Source organism: Mesoplodon mirus, assembly GCF_964341445.2.
Source record: "Mesoplodon mirus genome assembly, chromosome: 14".
Lineage (NCBI taxonomy): Eukaryota > Metazoa > Chordata > Mammalia > Artiodactyla > Ziphiidae > Mesoplodon > Mesoplodon mirus.
The window spans coordinates 11,555,121-11,572,845 of record NC_138990.1 but is presented as its reverse complement, the minus strand read 5'-3'; the positions used below and the strand labels follow the sequence as shown (position 1 = coordinate 11,572,845).

At 40.2% G+C, this 17,725-nt stretch overlaps 1 protein-coding gene across 1 annotated transcript in view; it reads left to right on the top strand.

The window, feature by feature from the left end:
• The window catches only part of EIF2AK3 (eukaryotic translation initiation factor 2 alpha kinase 3), a 63,234-nt gene extending 46,041 nt beyond the window's left edge, over window positions 1-17,193 (top strand). Inside the window, exons 12-17 of the mRNA XM_082642179.1 lie at window positions 836-985; window positions 2,362-3,139; window positions 5,429-5,596; window positions 9,528-9,629; window positions 14,614-14,676; window positions 15,987-17,193. Coding sequence (XP_082498305.1) covers window positions 836-985; window positions 2,362-3,139; window positions 5,429-5,596; window positions 9,528-9,629; window positions 14,614-14,676; window positions 15,987-16,187 — 1,462 coding nt within the window. The 3' untranslated portion in view covers window positions 16,188-17,193. The remainder of the gene's footprint in view (window positions 1-835; window positions 986-2,361; window positions 3,140-5,428; window positions 5,597-9,527; window positions 9,630-14,613; window positions 14,677-15,986) is intronic.
• Window positions 17,194-17,725: the final 532 nt, after the last annotated feature.

Below are 17,725 nucleotides of genomic sequence, written 5' to 3'. Positions count from 1 at the left end.
CAGAAGTTCAGTCCTAAGATGCAGAGCATTAGTGCAGCAGAAGTGGAGGTGGATGAGGAAGGAATGAGTATCAGGAATTAAAAAGGAGGAGCTGATAGGATTTGGTCACTGAATATGGAAAATTCAGAAACCTACCCGGATTCTCAGGGTGGGACCATTAACAGCAATGAAACACAGAGAGAAAAGTGGGAGTAGCTGACTGTCTCTTGGGGACGGAAGAGGATATAACTTATATTTATTATGTTGTTTCAGGTAATGGTGGGATCCCTAGAATGTGAGCTTAGATCCATCAGAAAAGCTGTCAAAGCAGAAGATCAAATCCAGATGCTTTTCTGGTTATAAACATCATTGCCTATGATATTCAGTAGTTGAGGCTTTAAACAGACAAAGGTGCTCGTACAAGCCTTTTGGATTGTTGTATGTACCTTGTCGGGCTGGTCCTTCTCCATCCTCCTGAGCTGCCAGGCTGAGCTCTCTTTTCTGAATACTTCACTTCCACCTATTCATCCCCCTAATTAACAAGCATTAAGCAATTATCTTCAAGGGTCTTTAGTCATTCATTTTTAGTCAGCTAAGAACTCTTTATTTGAATGGATAGATGTACTTGTAAGCATTTATTTCTAGAAGAAAAAAGAAATACTATAAATACATATTTTTTTCTAATACAAGACTTATTTACTCTTTGGCTTCTTAGAATTATGCCACTAGGCTGACTCGTCTGTGTCCAATTTTAGAACAAGGGAGAATTTTATTTTATTGTTTTGTACTGTCTTTGGATATGATTGCTTCTTAGATCCGAGCAACCTTCAGTGTCTTCATTGTTTCTCTGTTTCAGGGAATTGGCTCGGGAAAAGGTAATGCGAGAAGTGAAAGCCTTAGCCAAGCTTGAACACCCAGGAATTGTTAGATATTTCAATGCTTGGTTGGAAGCACCACCAGAAAAGTGGCAAGAAAAAATGGATGAAATTTGGCTGAAAGATGAAAGGTAACTTGGTTAGACATAGACTTAAAAACTAGTATTTATTTCAGGCTAGTTTTTGGCTTACATGAACAAAATATCCTTTCTATAACTTTAGAGATGATTTTTTTAAAAGAAAAATAACAGCAGATTACTGTTTCTGTCATCATGTTTTGGAACATTCTCTAGTCACTTGTTAAGTGAAAAGTTGATTTAGTTTTTAGAACATGAACTTTTTTTTCTTTTTTTTGTCCAGAACATGAATTTCTAAAATCATTGGTAGATAGAGCTCTATGACTTACAATTCACTGAAGAATTTACAGTAGCCTTTCTCAATAAGAGATATTGTCTGCTTTTGTCTCCATTTTTTATTTTAAATTTTCATTTAGTTTCTTAGAAGTTAGCAATTTACAGCTGCTTTCTAAAGTAGTTTTAAACTATTTGCAGTTAAAACTACAAGAACTTGGGACTTCCCTAGTGGTCCAGTGGTTAAGACTTTGCCTTCCAATGCAGGAGATGTGGGTTCAATCCCTGGTCCAGGAGCTAAGATTCCACATGCCTCGCAGTCAAAAAAAAAAAAAAAAACAGTACATGAACTTATAGGAATTCCCTGGTGGTCCAGTGGTTAGGACTCCTCGCTTTCACTGCCAAGGGCGCAGGTTCGATCCCTGGTCAGGAAACTAAGATCTCACAAGCCGCACGGCGAGGCCAAAAACCAAAAAGCAAAAAAACCCATGAACTTAGGCAACCTGAAGATAATTCCCATGTTAAATATGCTATTCTCTAGGAAGGAAGGCCCTTTTAAAAACTACTAAATGAGAACAAAAAGGATGCAGGCTACAAATAGACTATTTAGTAAAGAGCTGGAGTAAAATTCCTGCCTAAAAGTACCAAACACAGCCCTAGATCCACATGAGGTACCTAGTTACAGTGACACTTATATACACAGCCAGTAGCCAAACCATAGAAGGACCAGGTGAAGTGACCCTGTGTCTCAAGCCCTCATTTGGATGGGGGCTTCCGAATCACAGCCACCAAGGGGTTCTGGCCTTGGTGTTCCTTTGTGCTTTGTGTTTTGCACATAGGCCTTGGCTGTTCTGGGCATGACAGTCCCAGATAACTGTTTTCCAGTGTAAAACCAAGATTTCCAATTAAGAAATGGATGGACTGTGATGTTCTTTGTCTCCTGTGGCATGTTTTCATTGAATTTCCATGTTGTCATTTGGTAACTGGCTTTATTATAGTTGAAGCTTTGGAGACAAAGCATATAGTTACAACACTGTAAGTCAACTGTACTTCAGTAAAAATCAATCAATCAATAAATAAGCAAACAAAGGATGTAGCTCACATAATTTAATCAGCACGTATTCACTCTCATCCCTTTGTACTTCTCCCACTCTTAGCACAGACTGGCCGCTCAGCTCTCCTAGTCCCGCGGATGCGCCATCCGTTAAAATATGCAGAATGGATTCTTTCTCTACAAAGGAACGCATTGAAATCATAGCCCCTTCTCCAAGAAGCAGTAGGTCTTTTTCGGTCGGGATTTCCTGTGGCCAGACAGGTTCATCCAAGAGCCAGTTCTCTCCTCTGGAATTTTCCGGAATGGGCCACAGAGACACGAGTGAGTCGGTGGACGCGGCATGCAACCTCCAGGACAGCTGCCTTACAGACTGCGAGGGGGAAGACGGTACTAGGGATGGCAATGATGAGGGACACTCCTTTGAACTTTGTCCTTCTGAAGCTTCCCCTTATGTAAGGTCAAGGGAGCGAACCTCCTCTTCTATAGTATTTGAAGATTCCGGCTGTGATAACGCATCCAGCAAAGAGCCCAAAACGAACCGACCGCCTATTGGCAACCATTGTGCTGATAAACTAACTGCAGTCCCGCGTTCCAGTAGCAAGTCTTCCTCGGAACCTCCTTTGTCTGTTTCTCCTTCAAGACCAACCACTTTAAGTTTAGATCTCACTAAAAACTCTGTGGAAAAACTCCAACCCAGTTCACCAAAGGTGTATCTTTACATCCAGATGCAGCTGTGCAGAAAGGAAAACCTCAAAGACTGGCTGAACAGCCGCTGCACCATTGAGGAAAGAGAGAGGAGCGTGTGTCTGCACATCTTCCTGCAGATCGCGGAGGCGGTGGAGTTCCTGCACGGCAAAGGGCTCATGCACAGGGACCTCAAGGTCTGTTTTTGTGGAACATCACCCAAGGGTTTCAATGTGGTTTTTTTTCCTATTAAAGTCATTTATTTTATTTATTTACTTATTATTTTTATTGAAGTACAGTTGATTTACAATGTTGTGTTAGTTTCAGGTGAACAGCAAAGTGATTCAGTTTTTTATATATATACATATTCTCAGTTGAAAACCTATGTATTCTGTTCATTCTGACCTATCATTGAGCCTAATGTTAAACCTTCTAGGCCCTCTAACCTTTTTGTATTTTGGTCACGTGTTTGTCACGTATCAGTCTCAACATAGCTGCCAGAAGTTCTCAGGGCTCCGTGTTTTAAGTCTTTTGGAGGTGTTGGGGAGAAAAGTATCACTTTCCCCCGCTATTGATCAGAAGTCCTGGGTTTTCTTTTTTTTTTTTTTTCCATTTAAATGAGCTTTTTTTTTTAAATTAATTTTTATTGGAGTATAGTTGATTTACCTGGTTTTCTTCTCATCGATAAGCCAGGAACACATATGCATCCCTAAACCAGTCGCCTGGCCAGAGGCTGGGATTATGCTGATTGGTGGATGCAAGTTCTGGATGCAACCTCTAGGTAACATCCCGTATGAACCATGGACTTGCTGCCCAGAAGGAGAGAGTCCCCAAAGTCACATCAGGATACTTCTGGTGGAAGCGCAGGGGGATGGAAAGATGCTGGAGGACCAAAAAAAAACAAAAAAAAGTCTGTTAGTGTCGGGTAAATAAGAGCTGATAGCAGAGCACGGAGAGGGGAGGAAAGATGAAATCTAAGGCAGTCTAATCCTGTCTCTCTTACAAGGTTATTTGAGGGAAAGTAGGAGGGTATCACTATAGATGTTGGTTGTATGCAATAACTTCATTGTTTCAAAGTCCAAACTGTATGATGGCACTTTGGAGTTTTGAAATAAAATGTTTTCTGTCTGGCAGTATTTGAAGCCCAGTGAAAGTCACTTTTGTGAGCTAAATGGCTTCCTTTTCCCTTATTTCAAGGGCTATGAATGGTGGTCATGTGGGCTGAGAGTAGGCTCTAGGGAAAGACGATGTATTTCATGTAGGGGATTTTGGGTTTGAGGAGCCTGTGGTTAGATGTATCTTATGAGCAGTTGCATATGAGAGTTTAGAACTCGGGACGGGGGTTGTGGGGTATATGGGAGTCTGTGAGTATTAGAAGAGGCAACACAAGATTGTAGTTAAGAGCTCTTATTCTCCTTGACAGCCTACCTTCCCCTCTCAGACACAAGCCCGAAGATCAGTCTGTCTCGTTCATTCACCAAATAGTAGTGATTAGCTACCGTAGGGCAAGAATTGAACACGTGGCAGTGGAGCAGAAGTGCTTTTCTCACGGAGCCAGACTGCCTGGGTTTGAATCCCTGCTCTACCCCTTACTAGCTGGGTAACCTTGGGCAACTTACTTAACTTCTCTGGGCCTCAGTTTTCACATCTGTGAAATGAGGGACCACTAGGACTAAAAGCGTTGTATTACATGAGTTAATAGTAATGAACTACTTAGATCAGCTTCTGGCTCATTGCAAGTGCTATATATGCATTTGCTATTATTATTATTATTATTATTATTATTATTATCATGGCTTAGGTCACAAATATAGAGGAGCTTGCCAAGGGAGAGTATATAGAATAATGAGATTGAGGTTTAAGTACCCTAGACCCTAGGGAATGTGAATCTCTAAGAATTTATTTAAATAGATGTTCAGGGACTTCCCTGGTGGCGCAGTGGTTAAGAATTCACCTGCCAATGCAGGGGACACGAGTTTGAGCCCTGGTCCGGGAAGATCCCACATGCCGTGGAGCAGCTAAGCCTGTGCACCACAACTACTGAGCCTGCGCTCTAGATCCCGCGAGCCACAGTTACTGAAGCCCTTGTGCCTAGAGCCTAGAGCCGCAACAAGAGAAGCCACCGCAATGAGAAGCCCCGCACCACAACAAAGAGTAGCCCCCGCTCGCCGCAACTAGAGAAAGCCTGTGCACAGCAACGAAGACCCAACACAGCCAAAAAATTAATAAATAAAATTTAAATGAATAAATAGATGTTCAATAAATATTCACTCCCTTTGCTACCCTTGCCTCTTCTTTACTCACAGTACTTGTCTAGCATTGAAGGATTGTTTTTATTTTCATATTAGCCCATTGTAAAGAGAAACATGCTTGAGAATATCTAGTGTCTTGTATTTATTTTCTGTAGTCATTTAAATAATTCTCTTCACTGTCTCTCCTTCTCCATACACACCCACCATGCTTTTGTCTGTTTCATTTTTTTCCAGCCTTCCAACATATTCTTTACAGTGGATGATGTGGTCAAGGTTGGAGACTTTGGATTGGTGACTGCAATGGACCAGGATGAAGAAGACCAGCTGGTCCTGACCCCAATGCCAGGGTACCCCAGACACACAGGACAAGTGGGGACCAAGCTGTATATGAGCCCAGAACAGGTGAGCCTTTCGTTTTCCTTCTGAGGAATAAATAGATCTTTAATTAGGGTGGCAGCAAGCTAGATGTGCTCCATGAATCTCCATCCGTGCTGTGTTTAAAATACCCAATAAAATAAAAGCTGAAAATGATGAAAACTGGCAGAAGTGTTCCACAGGCAACACAGCTAGGGTACAATTCCACAACGTGGATTGGGGTGTGGAGGAAGAAAAATACTAAAACTGCATGAAATGTGCTCACCCTCTGAACTGGAACCTGACAGCAACCAGAAACTTAGAATGAGATTTTGAATGTCCTCCTCCCAAACTTAATGGTCATTCACCCTGTGTGAATTATGCAGGAACTGTTTTCAGAGCCAGCTGGAGGTAGTGTTCTAAGCTGTTCTCTACAATAATACACAGGCAGCTTCCAGAATGTACCATGGCAGGAAATAAAGGTGGACAGGCTGAGCTATGTTGCCTTGTGGGATGCTTAGTCTTCCAAGGAAAAGCTCCAAAACTGAACAGAGACTGGAAGAGTGGTGGGAGCAAGGCATCCTGGGAGCTTCAGCACAGCATCCCTGGCCACCACTACGCTGATGGTATTCACAAGCTTACATATGCCTAGATCGGCGGTTCTCAGACTTTCTGATCAATGCCTGTTTATACTTGTAAACATGATAGAGAGCTCAAGAATTTTTCTTAAGGAATTTTATCCATCAGTATTTGCCATATTAGAGATTAAAACGGAAAGTTGTAAAATTTTTAATTCAGTTAAAAATGACAATATTAAATCTATCACATCTTCAAGATATTTTCTGAAAAATAAATATTTTCCAAAAGAAAACTAGTGAGAAGAGTGGCATTTACTTACATTTTTGTAAAGCTCTTTACCGTCTGACTTAAAAGAGATTTCATATCTGCTCTTGCATTTAATCCCTTGCACTATGTTACTTTGGTTGAAGTATATGAAGAAAATCTGACTTCACATAGATAGGCAGTTGGAAAAGGAGGAATATTTTAATACCATTTTCAGGTAGTTGTGGGCATTCTTCTTTGACAGCATATCAAAATACAAAAAGCAAAAGTTTCTGAAGAGTCATTTGCCCTGAATCTAAAACCATAGCAGTGAACATTTTGTATTCTGTTACTTTAACATCCGTTGGTCCATTTTGCACATTGAATGGACCTTTGACCCACGCATGATTTTATAAAATTGTGCATTGGTCATTTGGAAACTATTGGTTCCCTAAGTTATGCATCTTTTCCAAAAGTTGTCACAATTCACTATACAGTATTAAAAAAATCACTCTGGTTAATATCACCACCAATCTCACCAGAAGAGGCTTTAAGTATTAGGAAGCTGTCAGGTTCCCAGTGATGGACACAAATTTGCCAAAATTCTGACATTCACTTCAAAGCTCAACTTTTATTTTTGGCAACAAATACTGTCAGTCTTCCTTGAAGTTCCATTCTCACTTTGTTCATCTTTAAGAAAATATCTGTCAGGTATCCAAGTATGAATAACCACAGTTTGTCTACCAGTTGTTCTTTCAAGTCAAAATGGAGCTCTATGAAAAGAGCATCTGGTTCATATAGTAACTCAAACAATTGCACAAATGCTTTCTCTTGAGACAACCATTGTACTTCGGTGTGGAGCAGAAATGCTTAATGAATACTGCCCATTTTGTCACACAGAATATTAAAAAAATGCATACCTAAGGGGGAAGATATAATAAAATGAAAAATTTTTACTGCTTCAGCAAGGACATTTTAAGTGAAACTGTCTTCCTCCCTCCCTCCCTTTCTTCCTTCCTTTCATTGAAGAACATAATTACTACTAGTATGGTTCGGTGCTGCTGCCTTGGTTCAGCAGTGCAAATGTCAACACAGTGAAAAGACAAATCATGTCTTAGAATTATTATGAAAACAGTCTCGACTTTGTAGACCTCCTGAAAGGGTGTTGGCGTCCCCAGGGATCCACAGACCACACTTTGAAAACTGATGGATTAGTTTATCTTTGGAAGGTTATATCAGAGACCAGTCACAGGAACTGGCCTTTATTTTACTGTTGTACAGTATCCTTTTAGACTTCTTGAGTTGTTTGCATTATTCACGTGTTTTCTTTTTTATGCGTAAATTTTATTTTTTTATTTAATTAAAGAAATTTTTTAATAGAACCCTATACTTAGACATCTTGAATTTCAAGATAAGGGAAAAATAATGTAAGTATTTAGGTACGAAAAAAAAGCACGTTACAGCTTAAAGAGCTTGTTTTCTATAACACTCAACCCTGGAGGACAATAAATCAACATTTACAGTTTGAATGAAAAATAGCTGTGACCCACAAATCATGTTTCTGGCCATAAAGTTATTCGTATAAAAGAAATTCGGCATTTTTAGGTAGGTAAGAGTTAAAAAAGAATCTCTTAAGTGAAAAAAGCCAGGGACAGAAATGTGTGTATAGTGTGTAAAGGAGGGAAAGATAACTATATATTTGCTTATGTTTATATAAAGAGCTCTGGAAGGATGTATAAGAAACAAATAGTTTTGGGGGTGGTAGGTAGAGGAGAAGTGACTGGTGGAGACTGGGCAGATAAGGGATGGACAGGAGGGAAGCTTGACTGTATACTTCTTTTTGAATCATGTGAATGTGTTACCTATTGAAAGTGAGTTTAAGAAGGGAAACATTTGTTTTGGATGTTTTAGTGACTTAGACATTTTGCTGTTAGGAATATCACTCTGATAACCATCCCTGTGTACAAATCTCTGTCTGCATTTCCATCTACCCCTGGGGTGGATGAAATTTAAATAGAACCATTAAGTGGTAGTAAACATTTATTGCCAGGTTGCTTTCATGAAGGTGTGTTAATTAATATTCTCCAGATAGTGTATGAGGTGTCCTTTTCACTGTACCCCTGTAAACTCTGTTTTGAACATATTTTCTTTGAATACTTCCCAGACCCCAGTAACAGCTAAGGCAAGAGAGGAAGATGGTGTAGCCTGATGCAGTCACTGGAACTTCCCACCTGATAGTCTATAAGCAGAAAGGCAGGCTGGGTCTCAAAAGGAACCAGGGAGACAGGTATCAAGTGTAGTTTAGAGAGGAGGTTGTAAAGGATTCCTCATCCCTGACAAATACCTTGTGACCCCCCCCAACAAGAAATGCTGGTGTGAGTATTCCCAAAGGGAGGGCTTCCTTGGCCTTTGCCAAATGTCGTTATGTGCCTAGAGTTATTTTCCCAAATAAAAGGGTTCTTCTGAGTCCCCGGGAGGTCACTTTTAATTTGAATGAGGCTTTGTTTAATAGAGTAGTTGGGTTGTAATTCGTTTGTTCATTTTAACAAGTAAGTATTTATTGAGGGCCTTCTCTGTACTTAGCCCAATGCTGGATGGTGAGAATTCAAAAGAAGCAGTTCCCTTCCCTCCAGGACTTTATAATCTAGTTGTGAAGAATAAGAAATAACACACATGAAAAATACAACCAAGAATGCAGTGAAGTCCATAATTAAGTGCCGTAATGAGGGCTAACCACGGTTGATTAGTGGTTTGGTGTCATGAAGATTTTCTCATAAAAATAGGTGAGGACTAAGATGGTTAGAAATGAGAGATTTGCTTTAGATAGTGCTCGCTTTGAAAAACTTCACCCCAGGGGTAGGGGGAGCAGCTTTTCCTGGCTCCTGGCTCCAGGTTTCTGCCGGGCCTATTTTACTGATGCATATCTCAGAGCTATACCTGGGCTTCCTTCTGTAATGCTGAGTACTTTAATTACTCTTGCTGTGGTGAATTGAAGAAAAGAGGCTTGAGAGATGCTTAACTCTTAGCTAACATTTCTCCCCGTACACTTAAACCAAGAAGAGACTGAGTCAATATCTGGATTCACTGATGCCGTATTATCTGTTGTACTATCTCCGTGGATGTTTTCCTAATATTTCTTCTTTGTTTGGGATTTCAGATTCATGGCAACAACTACTCTCATAAAGTGGACATCTTTTCTTTAGGCCTCATTCTCTTTGAATTGCTGTACCCATTCGGCACTCATATGGAGAGGGTCAGGGTAAGTGTTCCCCCCTCAAAAAAGGTAGAGAAAGAAAATATTAAATCTTAAATTCACAAAAGAAAGAGTTTTAGAAGAAGAGTAACTTACTCCTAATACCAGCAGACTGGTTGACGTAGAAGAGGTCACATGAGTGACGCAGAAAGGATTTGTCAACTGTTTGCTTCCACAGAAAGCTCAGTCTTCAAAAATTGTTGAGTCGAGGGCTTCCCTGGTGGCGCAGTGGTTGAGAGTCCGCCTGCCGATGCAGGGGACACGGGTTCGTGCCCCGGTCCGGGAAGATCCCACATGCCGCGGAGCAGCTAGGCCCGTGAGCTATGGCTGCTGGGCCTGTGCGTCCAGAGCCTGTGCTCCGCAACGGGAGAGGCCACAGCAGTGAGAAGCCCACGTAATGCAAAAAAAAAAAAAAAAAAATTGTTGAGTCGAGTTGTCTGTTCCTTGTTGTTGCTTAAATTCATCATAACTTAACGATATCTCGCACTCAAATTTGCAATAAGTGCAAAGCACAGGGTAAGGGAGTGAGGGTGACGGTGTTGGTTGGTCAGAGAAGAATTTTCCAGAGGACAAGTGGCCATACACTCACACACTTAAAAGGTGGCAAACTAAGCATGATTAGGTTTTTTTTCCCTCTCAAAATAAACCAAGATGATGGCCTTTAAGGAAAACAGTACTGAAAGTCTTTTCAAAGTAGACCTCTGTCGCATTCTTCCCCATACTTCATAAGTGATTACCCTCCACTTTTCCAGCTGTTGTCCCTGTACTTACTTCCGTATTTGCAAAGTTTATGTCCTTATCACCATTTCTTAATTTATCAGTGTTAGACCTTATCTGTTGACTCCTGGCCATGGTAGAACAGGATGTAGTTCTCACATAGAACTAAAAGGACCTACCAAGTGTTCTATACAATAAATAGGAAAAAAAGAAAATAATTTAAAAATCAAAGTGGCTAAATTTCAGAATACCAGAGGTAAAGGCACTAAAAGCTTCCAGAAAGGAAAATAAAACAGGCCCAATATACGTTAAAGGATCAGGAATCATATGGCATCAAAATTTAAGTAGTTATGGGGAATTCCCTGGTGGTCCAGTGGTTAGGATTCCACGCTTCCACTGTAGGGAACACGGGTTAGATTTCGATCCCTGGTCAGGGAACTGAGATCCCACATGCCTCACGGTGTGGCCAAAAATAAATAAGTTAAAATAAATTAAAAAAACAAAGTATTTTAAAAAAAATTTGTGTAGTTAATAAGGACATCAAAAGACACTGTCAAGAAAGTGAAAATAGGGCTGCCCTGGTGGCGCAGTGGTTAAGAATCCGCCTGCCAAAAAAATAAAAAAGAATCCGCCTGCCAATGCAGGGGACATGGGTTCGAGCCCTGGTCTAGGAAGATCCCACATGCCACGGAGCAACTAAGCCCATGTGCCACAACTACTGAGCCTGCACTCTAGAGCCCGCGAGCAACAACTACTGAAGCCTGCACGCCTAGAGCCCGTGCTCCACAACAAGAGAAGCCACCGCAATGAGAAGCCCATGCACCGGAACAAAGAGTAGCCCCCACTCACCACAACTAGAGAAAGACCGCACTCAGCAACGAAGACCCAACGCAGCCAAAAATAAATATATTTATTAAAAAAAAGAAAGTGAAAATACAACCCACAGAAAATATTTGTGAATCATGTATCTGATAAGGTTCTAGTATCCAGAATATATAAAGAACTATTGCAGTTCAACAACAAAAAGACAACCCCATTGAAAAATGGGCAAAGGACTTGAACAGACATTTCTCTGCAGAAGACTACAAATGACCAATAAGCACAACACCATTATTCATCAGGGAAATGGCAATCAAAATCACAGTGAGATACCACTTCACACCATCTAGGATGGCTAGAATAAAACAAAACAAAACAAAAACGGAAAAGAAGTGTTGGCGAGGAGATGGAGAAATTAGAACCCTTGTGCATTGCTGGTAAGAATGTAAAATGATGCAGCCACTGTGGAAAACAGTTTGACAGCTCCTCAAAAAGTTAAACGTGGAATTACCATATGACCCAGCTGTTCTACTCCTAGGTATATACCCAAGAGAAATGAAAACATAGGTCCACACAAAAACTTGTACACAAATGTTCATAGTAGCATTTTCATAATAGCCAGAAAGTAGAAACAACCCACATGTCAATCAGCTGATGAATGGCAAAGCAAATGTGGTTTACCCATACAGTGAAGTATTATTCAGCCATGAAAAAGAAATGAAATACTGATACATACTACAGCACAGGTGAAACTTGGAAACATCACACTAAGTGAAAGAAGCAGACATAAAAGACCACATACTGTATGACTCCATTTATGCAAAATGTCCGGAATAGGCAAATCCATAGAGACAAGGTAGGTTAGTAGTTGCCAAGAGCTGGGGATAGAAGGGGATGGAGAGTGATTGCTTAATAAGTACAAGGTTTTTCTTTGGGTGATGAAAATGTTCCGAATTAGAGAGCGGTGATGGTTGTACAACATTGTGAATAGAATAAAAGTCACAGACTCATACACTTTAAAATGGTTAAAATGGTGAATTTTATTTATGTGAATTTTATTTCAATAAACACACTTTCTAAAATATGTAGTTATGTAAAAATTTTTTGGTTAAATTAAGCCATGCAAATATTGTTCTATGCTAGACCAAATAATGTACCCTGACTTTCTTTTAATTCTGATACAATCCTTTTTTTCAGAATTGCCTTTTCTCAATTGCTTAGTTTTCTATGAACCTTTGCTGTAATTTTTAACAAATGTGCAAAAGTCTGTCACATATCAAACAATATTTTCTCTGTGCTTCAGTATAGCTTATCCAGATAGATAGATAGATAGATAGATGGATTCATTTAATTTGTTTTCCCCTGGAGTCTTTCCTCAAAGCTTTGTTCTCCAGTCTGGACCAGTTGCCCCCTAGACCTTCTGTAAGCTGTCATCCAAGGATGCACTTCCCTACTCTCCTGGCTTGGATCCCTTGTTTCCTAGCTTCCATGTTTTGCTTTGTTTTATTTTCTTGCACTACTCTTTTATTTTGCTGGAGCACATTCTGCAGTAAATTCCTCAGAAACAATATATGAGAAAGAAATTTTTAGAGTCCTCGGGTATCTGAAAATGTACCTTTTTTTCCATTTTCATACATAACTGATAAATTGGCCAGGTTCCAATTCTAGATGGAAAATAACTTTCCTTCAGAACCTTGAGAGCATTGCCCCATTTCCTTACAGCTTCCAGCGCTGCTGTTGAAAAGCAGATACCATTCTGATGCCTGATTTTTTAATATAGGGTATCTTGGACCTGTTACATTTTCGTTTCTGGAATCTTTAGGGCTTTAGTTTTATCAGTGCTGTTATAAAATTTAGTCCTTTCACTGATCTTTTCCCCCTGCCACCATTGTACTTAGCACTTGGTAGATTCAGTTAGAAGAGGTGAATCCTTCAGTTCTAGTAAATTTCTTATATTATTTTTGATAAATTCTCCAATTTTTCTGTTTTTTTTTTCTTTTCCTGGAACTCCTGACTTAATCCTAAAAATGCCTAATTTTTTTCCCTCCTATTTTCCATCTTTGTCTTTTTGTACTACATTTTTTAAAAATTTTATTTATTTTATTTTTTGCTGTGTTGGGTCTTTGTTGCTGCACGCACGCTTTTCTCTAGTTGCAGCGAGCGGGGGCTACTCTTCATTGTGGTGCGCAGGCTTCTCATTGCAGTGGCTTCTCTTATTGCAGAGCACGGGCTCTAGGCGTGTGGGCTTCAGTAGTTGTGGCACAGGGGCTCAGTAGTTGTGGCTCACGGGCTCTAGAGCGCAGGCTCAGTAGTTGTGGCACACGGACTTAGTTGCTCCGTGGCATGTGGGATCTCTCCGGACCAGGGCTTGAACCCATGTCCCCTGCATTGGCAGACAGATTCTTAACCACTGCACCACCAGGGAAGCACTGTACTATTTTTTGCAGGAGTTCCTTAACTTGTTATTCTAACTTTCCTAAGTCCTTTATTTTGACAATCCAGTTTTTATTGTCCAAGATTGTTCCATTTTTATAGTATTTCGCTCTGTTTACATGAATTCAGTATCTTCACATTGCTGAGAATCTCAATTACGTGTATGTATATATTTTAAGTTTTCTTCCCCCATATTGTCTCTTTCCTCTGGGTTTTTTTTTTTAACTTTCTGTTTTGAAATTATTATAGATCCACAGGAAGTTGCAAAGACAGAGAGATACCCTCCACCCACTTTCTGCTGACAGTTACATTTGACATAATTACAGTACAACACAAACTTGACATTGGTACAGTGTATGTATATAGTTCCATGTTTTTTGGGGTTTTTTTGCGGTACGCGGGCCTCTCACTGTTGTGGCCTCTCCCGTTGCGGAGCACAGGCTCCGGACACGCAGGCTCAGCAGCCATGGCTCACGGGCCCAGCCGCTCCGCGGCATGTGGGATCTTCCCAGACCGGGGCACGAACCCGTGTCCCCTGCATCGACAGGCGGACTCTCAACCACTGCGCCACCAGGGAAGCCCAGTTCCATGTTATTTTATTTCAGTATAGGTTTGTGTAACCACCACTGCAGTCTAGATACAGAAGCGTCACATCAACACAGAAAACTCCGTCTTGCTACCCCCTTATAGTCACACTTATTTCACTCCCTACCAGCATCTCTGAGTCTTTTAATGATTTGTGTGTGTGTATGTTTCTCATGCTGATAATCCTTAGCTGTCCATTCATATTTAAGAATAGGGCTCTTGGAGAATTCCCTCACCGCAACTAGAGAAAAGCCCGCACGCAGCAACGAAGAGTACTGCTCGCCACAACTAGAGAAAGCCCGTGCGCGGCAACTAAGACCCAATGCAGCCAAAAATAAATAAAATAAATAAATTTAAAAAAAAATCTCTCTATGTTTAAATAGATCCACATATCAAAATAGATTTAAAGATAAGTAATACTTTTCTTTCTTTCCAGATCTTAACTGATGTAAGAGATCTCAAATTTCCACCACTATTTACTCAGAAATATCCTCGTGAGGTTGGTATTCATTCTCATCTTTTATTTTCTTTAGAATCTTACTTAGAGCGTGAAGCGTCCTTAGCAGTCAGCTCATCAGTTGCCCCGTTTTACAGATGAGGAAGCCTAAGGTCTAGAGAGGAAAGGGACCTGATCCCAAGAACACACAATTTGTTAAAACCAAAGGCTGTGACTCGGTCCCGGGTCCTGAGCCCAGTGCTCGGTGCTCCAAGCTGCATGACATCCCGTCTGGGAAGTGTAACAAACCTTGCGTTTCGATAAGGCTGGACTCCTAGCTCGCCCTCACAGCCATAGAGTTGCCATTATGATCATGCCATTGATTTCTTTATCTTAGTGAATTTGAGAGAGATCTTAAAAACTGGCTTCTTTTTTATAAAAAGTCACTAATTTCCACTGATTTTGTGTGTTGGAGTTATGCCCCTCAGAGTGACACAGTAAATGGTCCAGAAGAGTGGGAAGGGAAAATTAAGCTGGTCTTGATGGTAAAAACGGTGTGTAATGAATTTTTGAAGTTTCTTTTTGCAGCTTTTGTTTATTTCATAATATGTCCATAAACATTTCACTTTAAAATTTATGTGTTGATAAATCTTGAATTTTCTTAGTAAATTAAGTTTAGGTAAATGAGACTGTGTGGCTAATCATCAAGTTGGAAAAAGTCTAATTGATCTTTCAGTATTATAAGTATAATGAAGGGTTGCATTAAAAATGAACTTTATAACAATATAGAGATATGCCGGCCTAAAATGAAATATATTTTATAAAAACTATTCTTTTATGTATTTTGCAAAGTCGATGAATCAATCCCTGGGGGGGCTTATCAGAATCCATGTTACATTAAAGGGGTTCAAAAAATCCGTAAAAAGGGCTAGGTACTGATCACTGGCATGGTTAATTTTTAATTGAAATCTTTGAGATAATTGTACATTCACATACAATTGTAAGATGAATTTATTTTAAAAGTCAGTGTATGCCTGCGTTTCAAAGATGTGAATGAAGACCTTTTATTATATGTTAGAAAACAACCAATTACCCCAAAATGGTCCATGTGTGTTTGGAGCAGGGGTTGGGCAAACTATGACCCACAGACCAAATCCAGCCTGCTGCCTATTTTGGTAATAAAGTTTTATGGGAACACAGCCAGGCCCACCTGGTTATATATGGTCTGTGGCTGCTTTTGTATTTCAGTAGCAGAGTTGAGAAGTTGTGTCAGAAACTGGCTCGCAAACTTAATATAGAAACATTTGGCTGACTTCTGAATTAGGCAGCTGGTTAGTGGCCCTTTTATTACAAAACAGTTTTTTATCTTTCAGTATGTAATGGTGCAAGACATGCTGTCCCCTTCCCCTACGGAACGGCCTGAAGCTGCAAACATTATTGAAAACGCTATATTCGAGGACTTGGAGTTTCCAGGAAAAACAGTTCTCAGACAGAGGTCTCGCTCCATGAGCTCATCAGGAACAAAACAGTCAAGACACTCCAGCAGCTCCCATAGCCCTTTGCCAAGCAATTAGCCTTAAGCTCTGCTCGCGTCCCTAACGGGTGACCCGGAATAGCCCACTCCGAAGGAATGTTGATTTCCAAAATCGTGAACTTGAAAATTTCGTTCTTTGCTCGATTTCATTTTGGACTACTTTTTCTAAATCAAATTTAAACTGGGTTTTGGAGCTCAAACCTTTGAGCCAACTCTTGATTTTTGCTCTGCTCAAGGAGAGGGCTGTCACTAAATCACACGTGTCCCTTTTCCTTCGTTGGTCTCTTGAAATCGGCCGGCCAAGCATCCTAGCCCTCACGTTTTGTCTAAGGAGGTGGAAGCAACCCCTCAAATGTATAGAGAGAATTATAAAATGGAAATATTTTTGTAGTACAGAAAAATGAAGGTCCCTACATGTAGTAACTAGACTGTTCTAGAAATACACTTTCTAGAGATACAGTGGTGATTTTGAAACTGATTTCCAAAAAAAGCTGACTCCATTTTTGTCCCTGGTGGGTAAATGAGGAATCTGCATTATTTTGGAGGACAAGTAGCACAAATTGTATAGTGGTTTATGTCCATAGCTAGTTTTCTAGTGACGTTTGTAGCATTAAATAGCTTTATTCCTTAGATGGTTCTAGGGAGAGTTTAAGAGCTTTTTGTACTTTTACCTCCAGTAAAGGGAAAATGAAGCTTTTTGTGTAAATTGGTCAAAAGTTCTGGTTTGGGGAGGAAAAAAGCCGTAGTAAGAAATGAATCATATAACTAACTTCTTCAATTATGGACTTTTAAAATCTAATGAAATCTTAAGTGTCTTAAATATAATACTGTAGGTTGGTATTTTCCCCAAACTGACTGTAGATAACAGTTTAATCATCTAACTTGCTAACATGTTTTTATTTTTCACTGTAAATATGTTTATTTTTTATTTATAAAAATTCTGAACTCAATCCATTTGGGTTGGTGGTGTATAGAACGCACTTAAGTGCGTTAACTATTGTGACTTCTTTCAAGTCTAAATGATTTAATAAAACTTTAAAAAATGATTTATGGTTGGTTGTTATTTTGGGGGGAACCAGCCCTGAAATGGTAGCTTTTCAAATTTATAAAATGGGATCATAGGTCTAAGAACAGTCATAACCCTACTGTCAACAAAGCTTACTCCTAACCTGTTCTAAACAGGCATCTTCTCGTCATTTCCCAAGGACTCGACAGGACCAAGTCCTTTTCACAGTTCACTGGACTCATAGTCCAGAGACATTAGCTCAGTTCCTCCTCGGTGCCAGGGACATAAAGAACACCCTGCCCTAAAGGCAGACCTCGAAGAGCAAAGGCTCTGGCGATGCCAGTTGTGTCGGGATCACGGTGTGTCTGACGTGTACGGCGGAGAGGCATGTGGCATGAGGGCACAAACCAGCTAGACACAACCTTTAAGGGTCAAACGCATGATTATTTCCACCTTACAGATACGTAATGTCTGACCCACAAAGTTGGAGCGATTTTTAAGCTGGACGCACATGTCACAGATCTTTGTGTGCTCTGGCCTCACTCTCACTTCGCTGTGAGTCTCTGACTTTG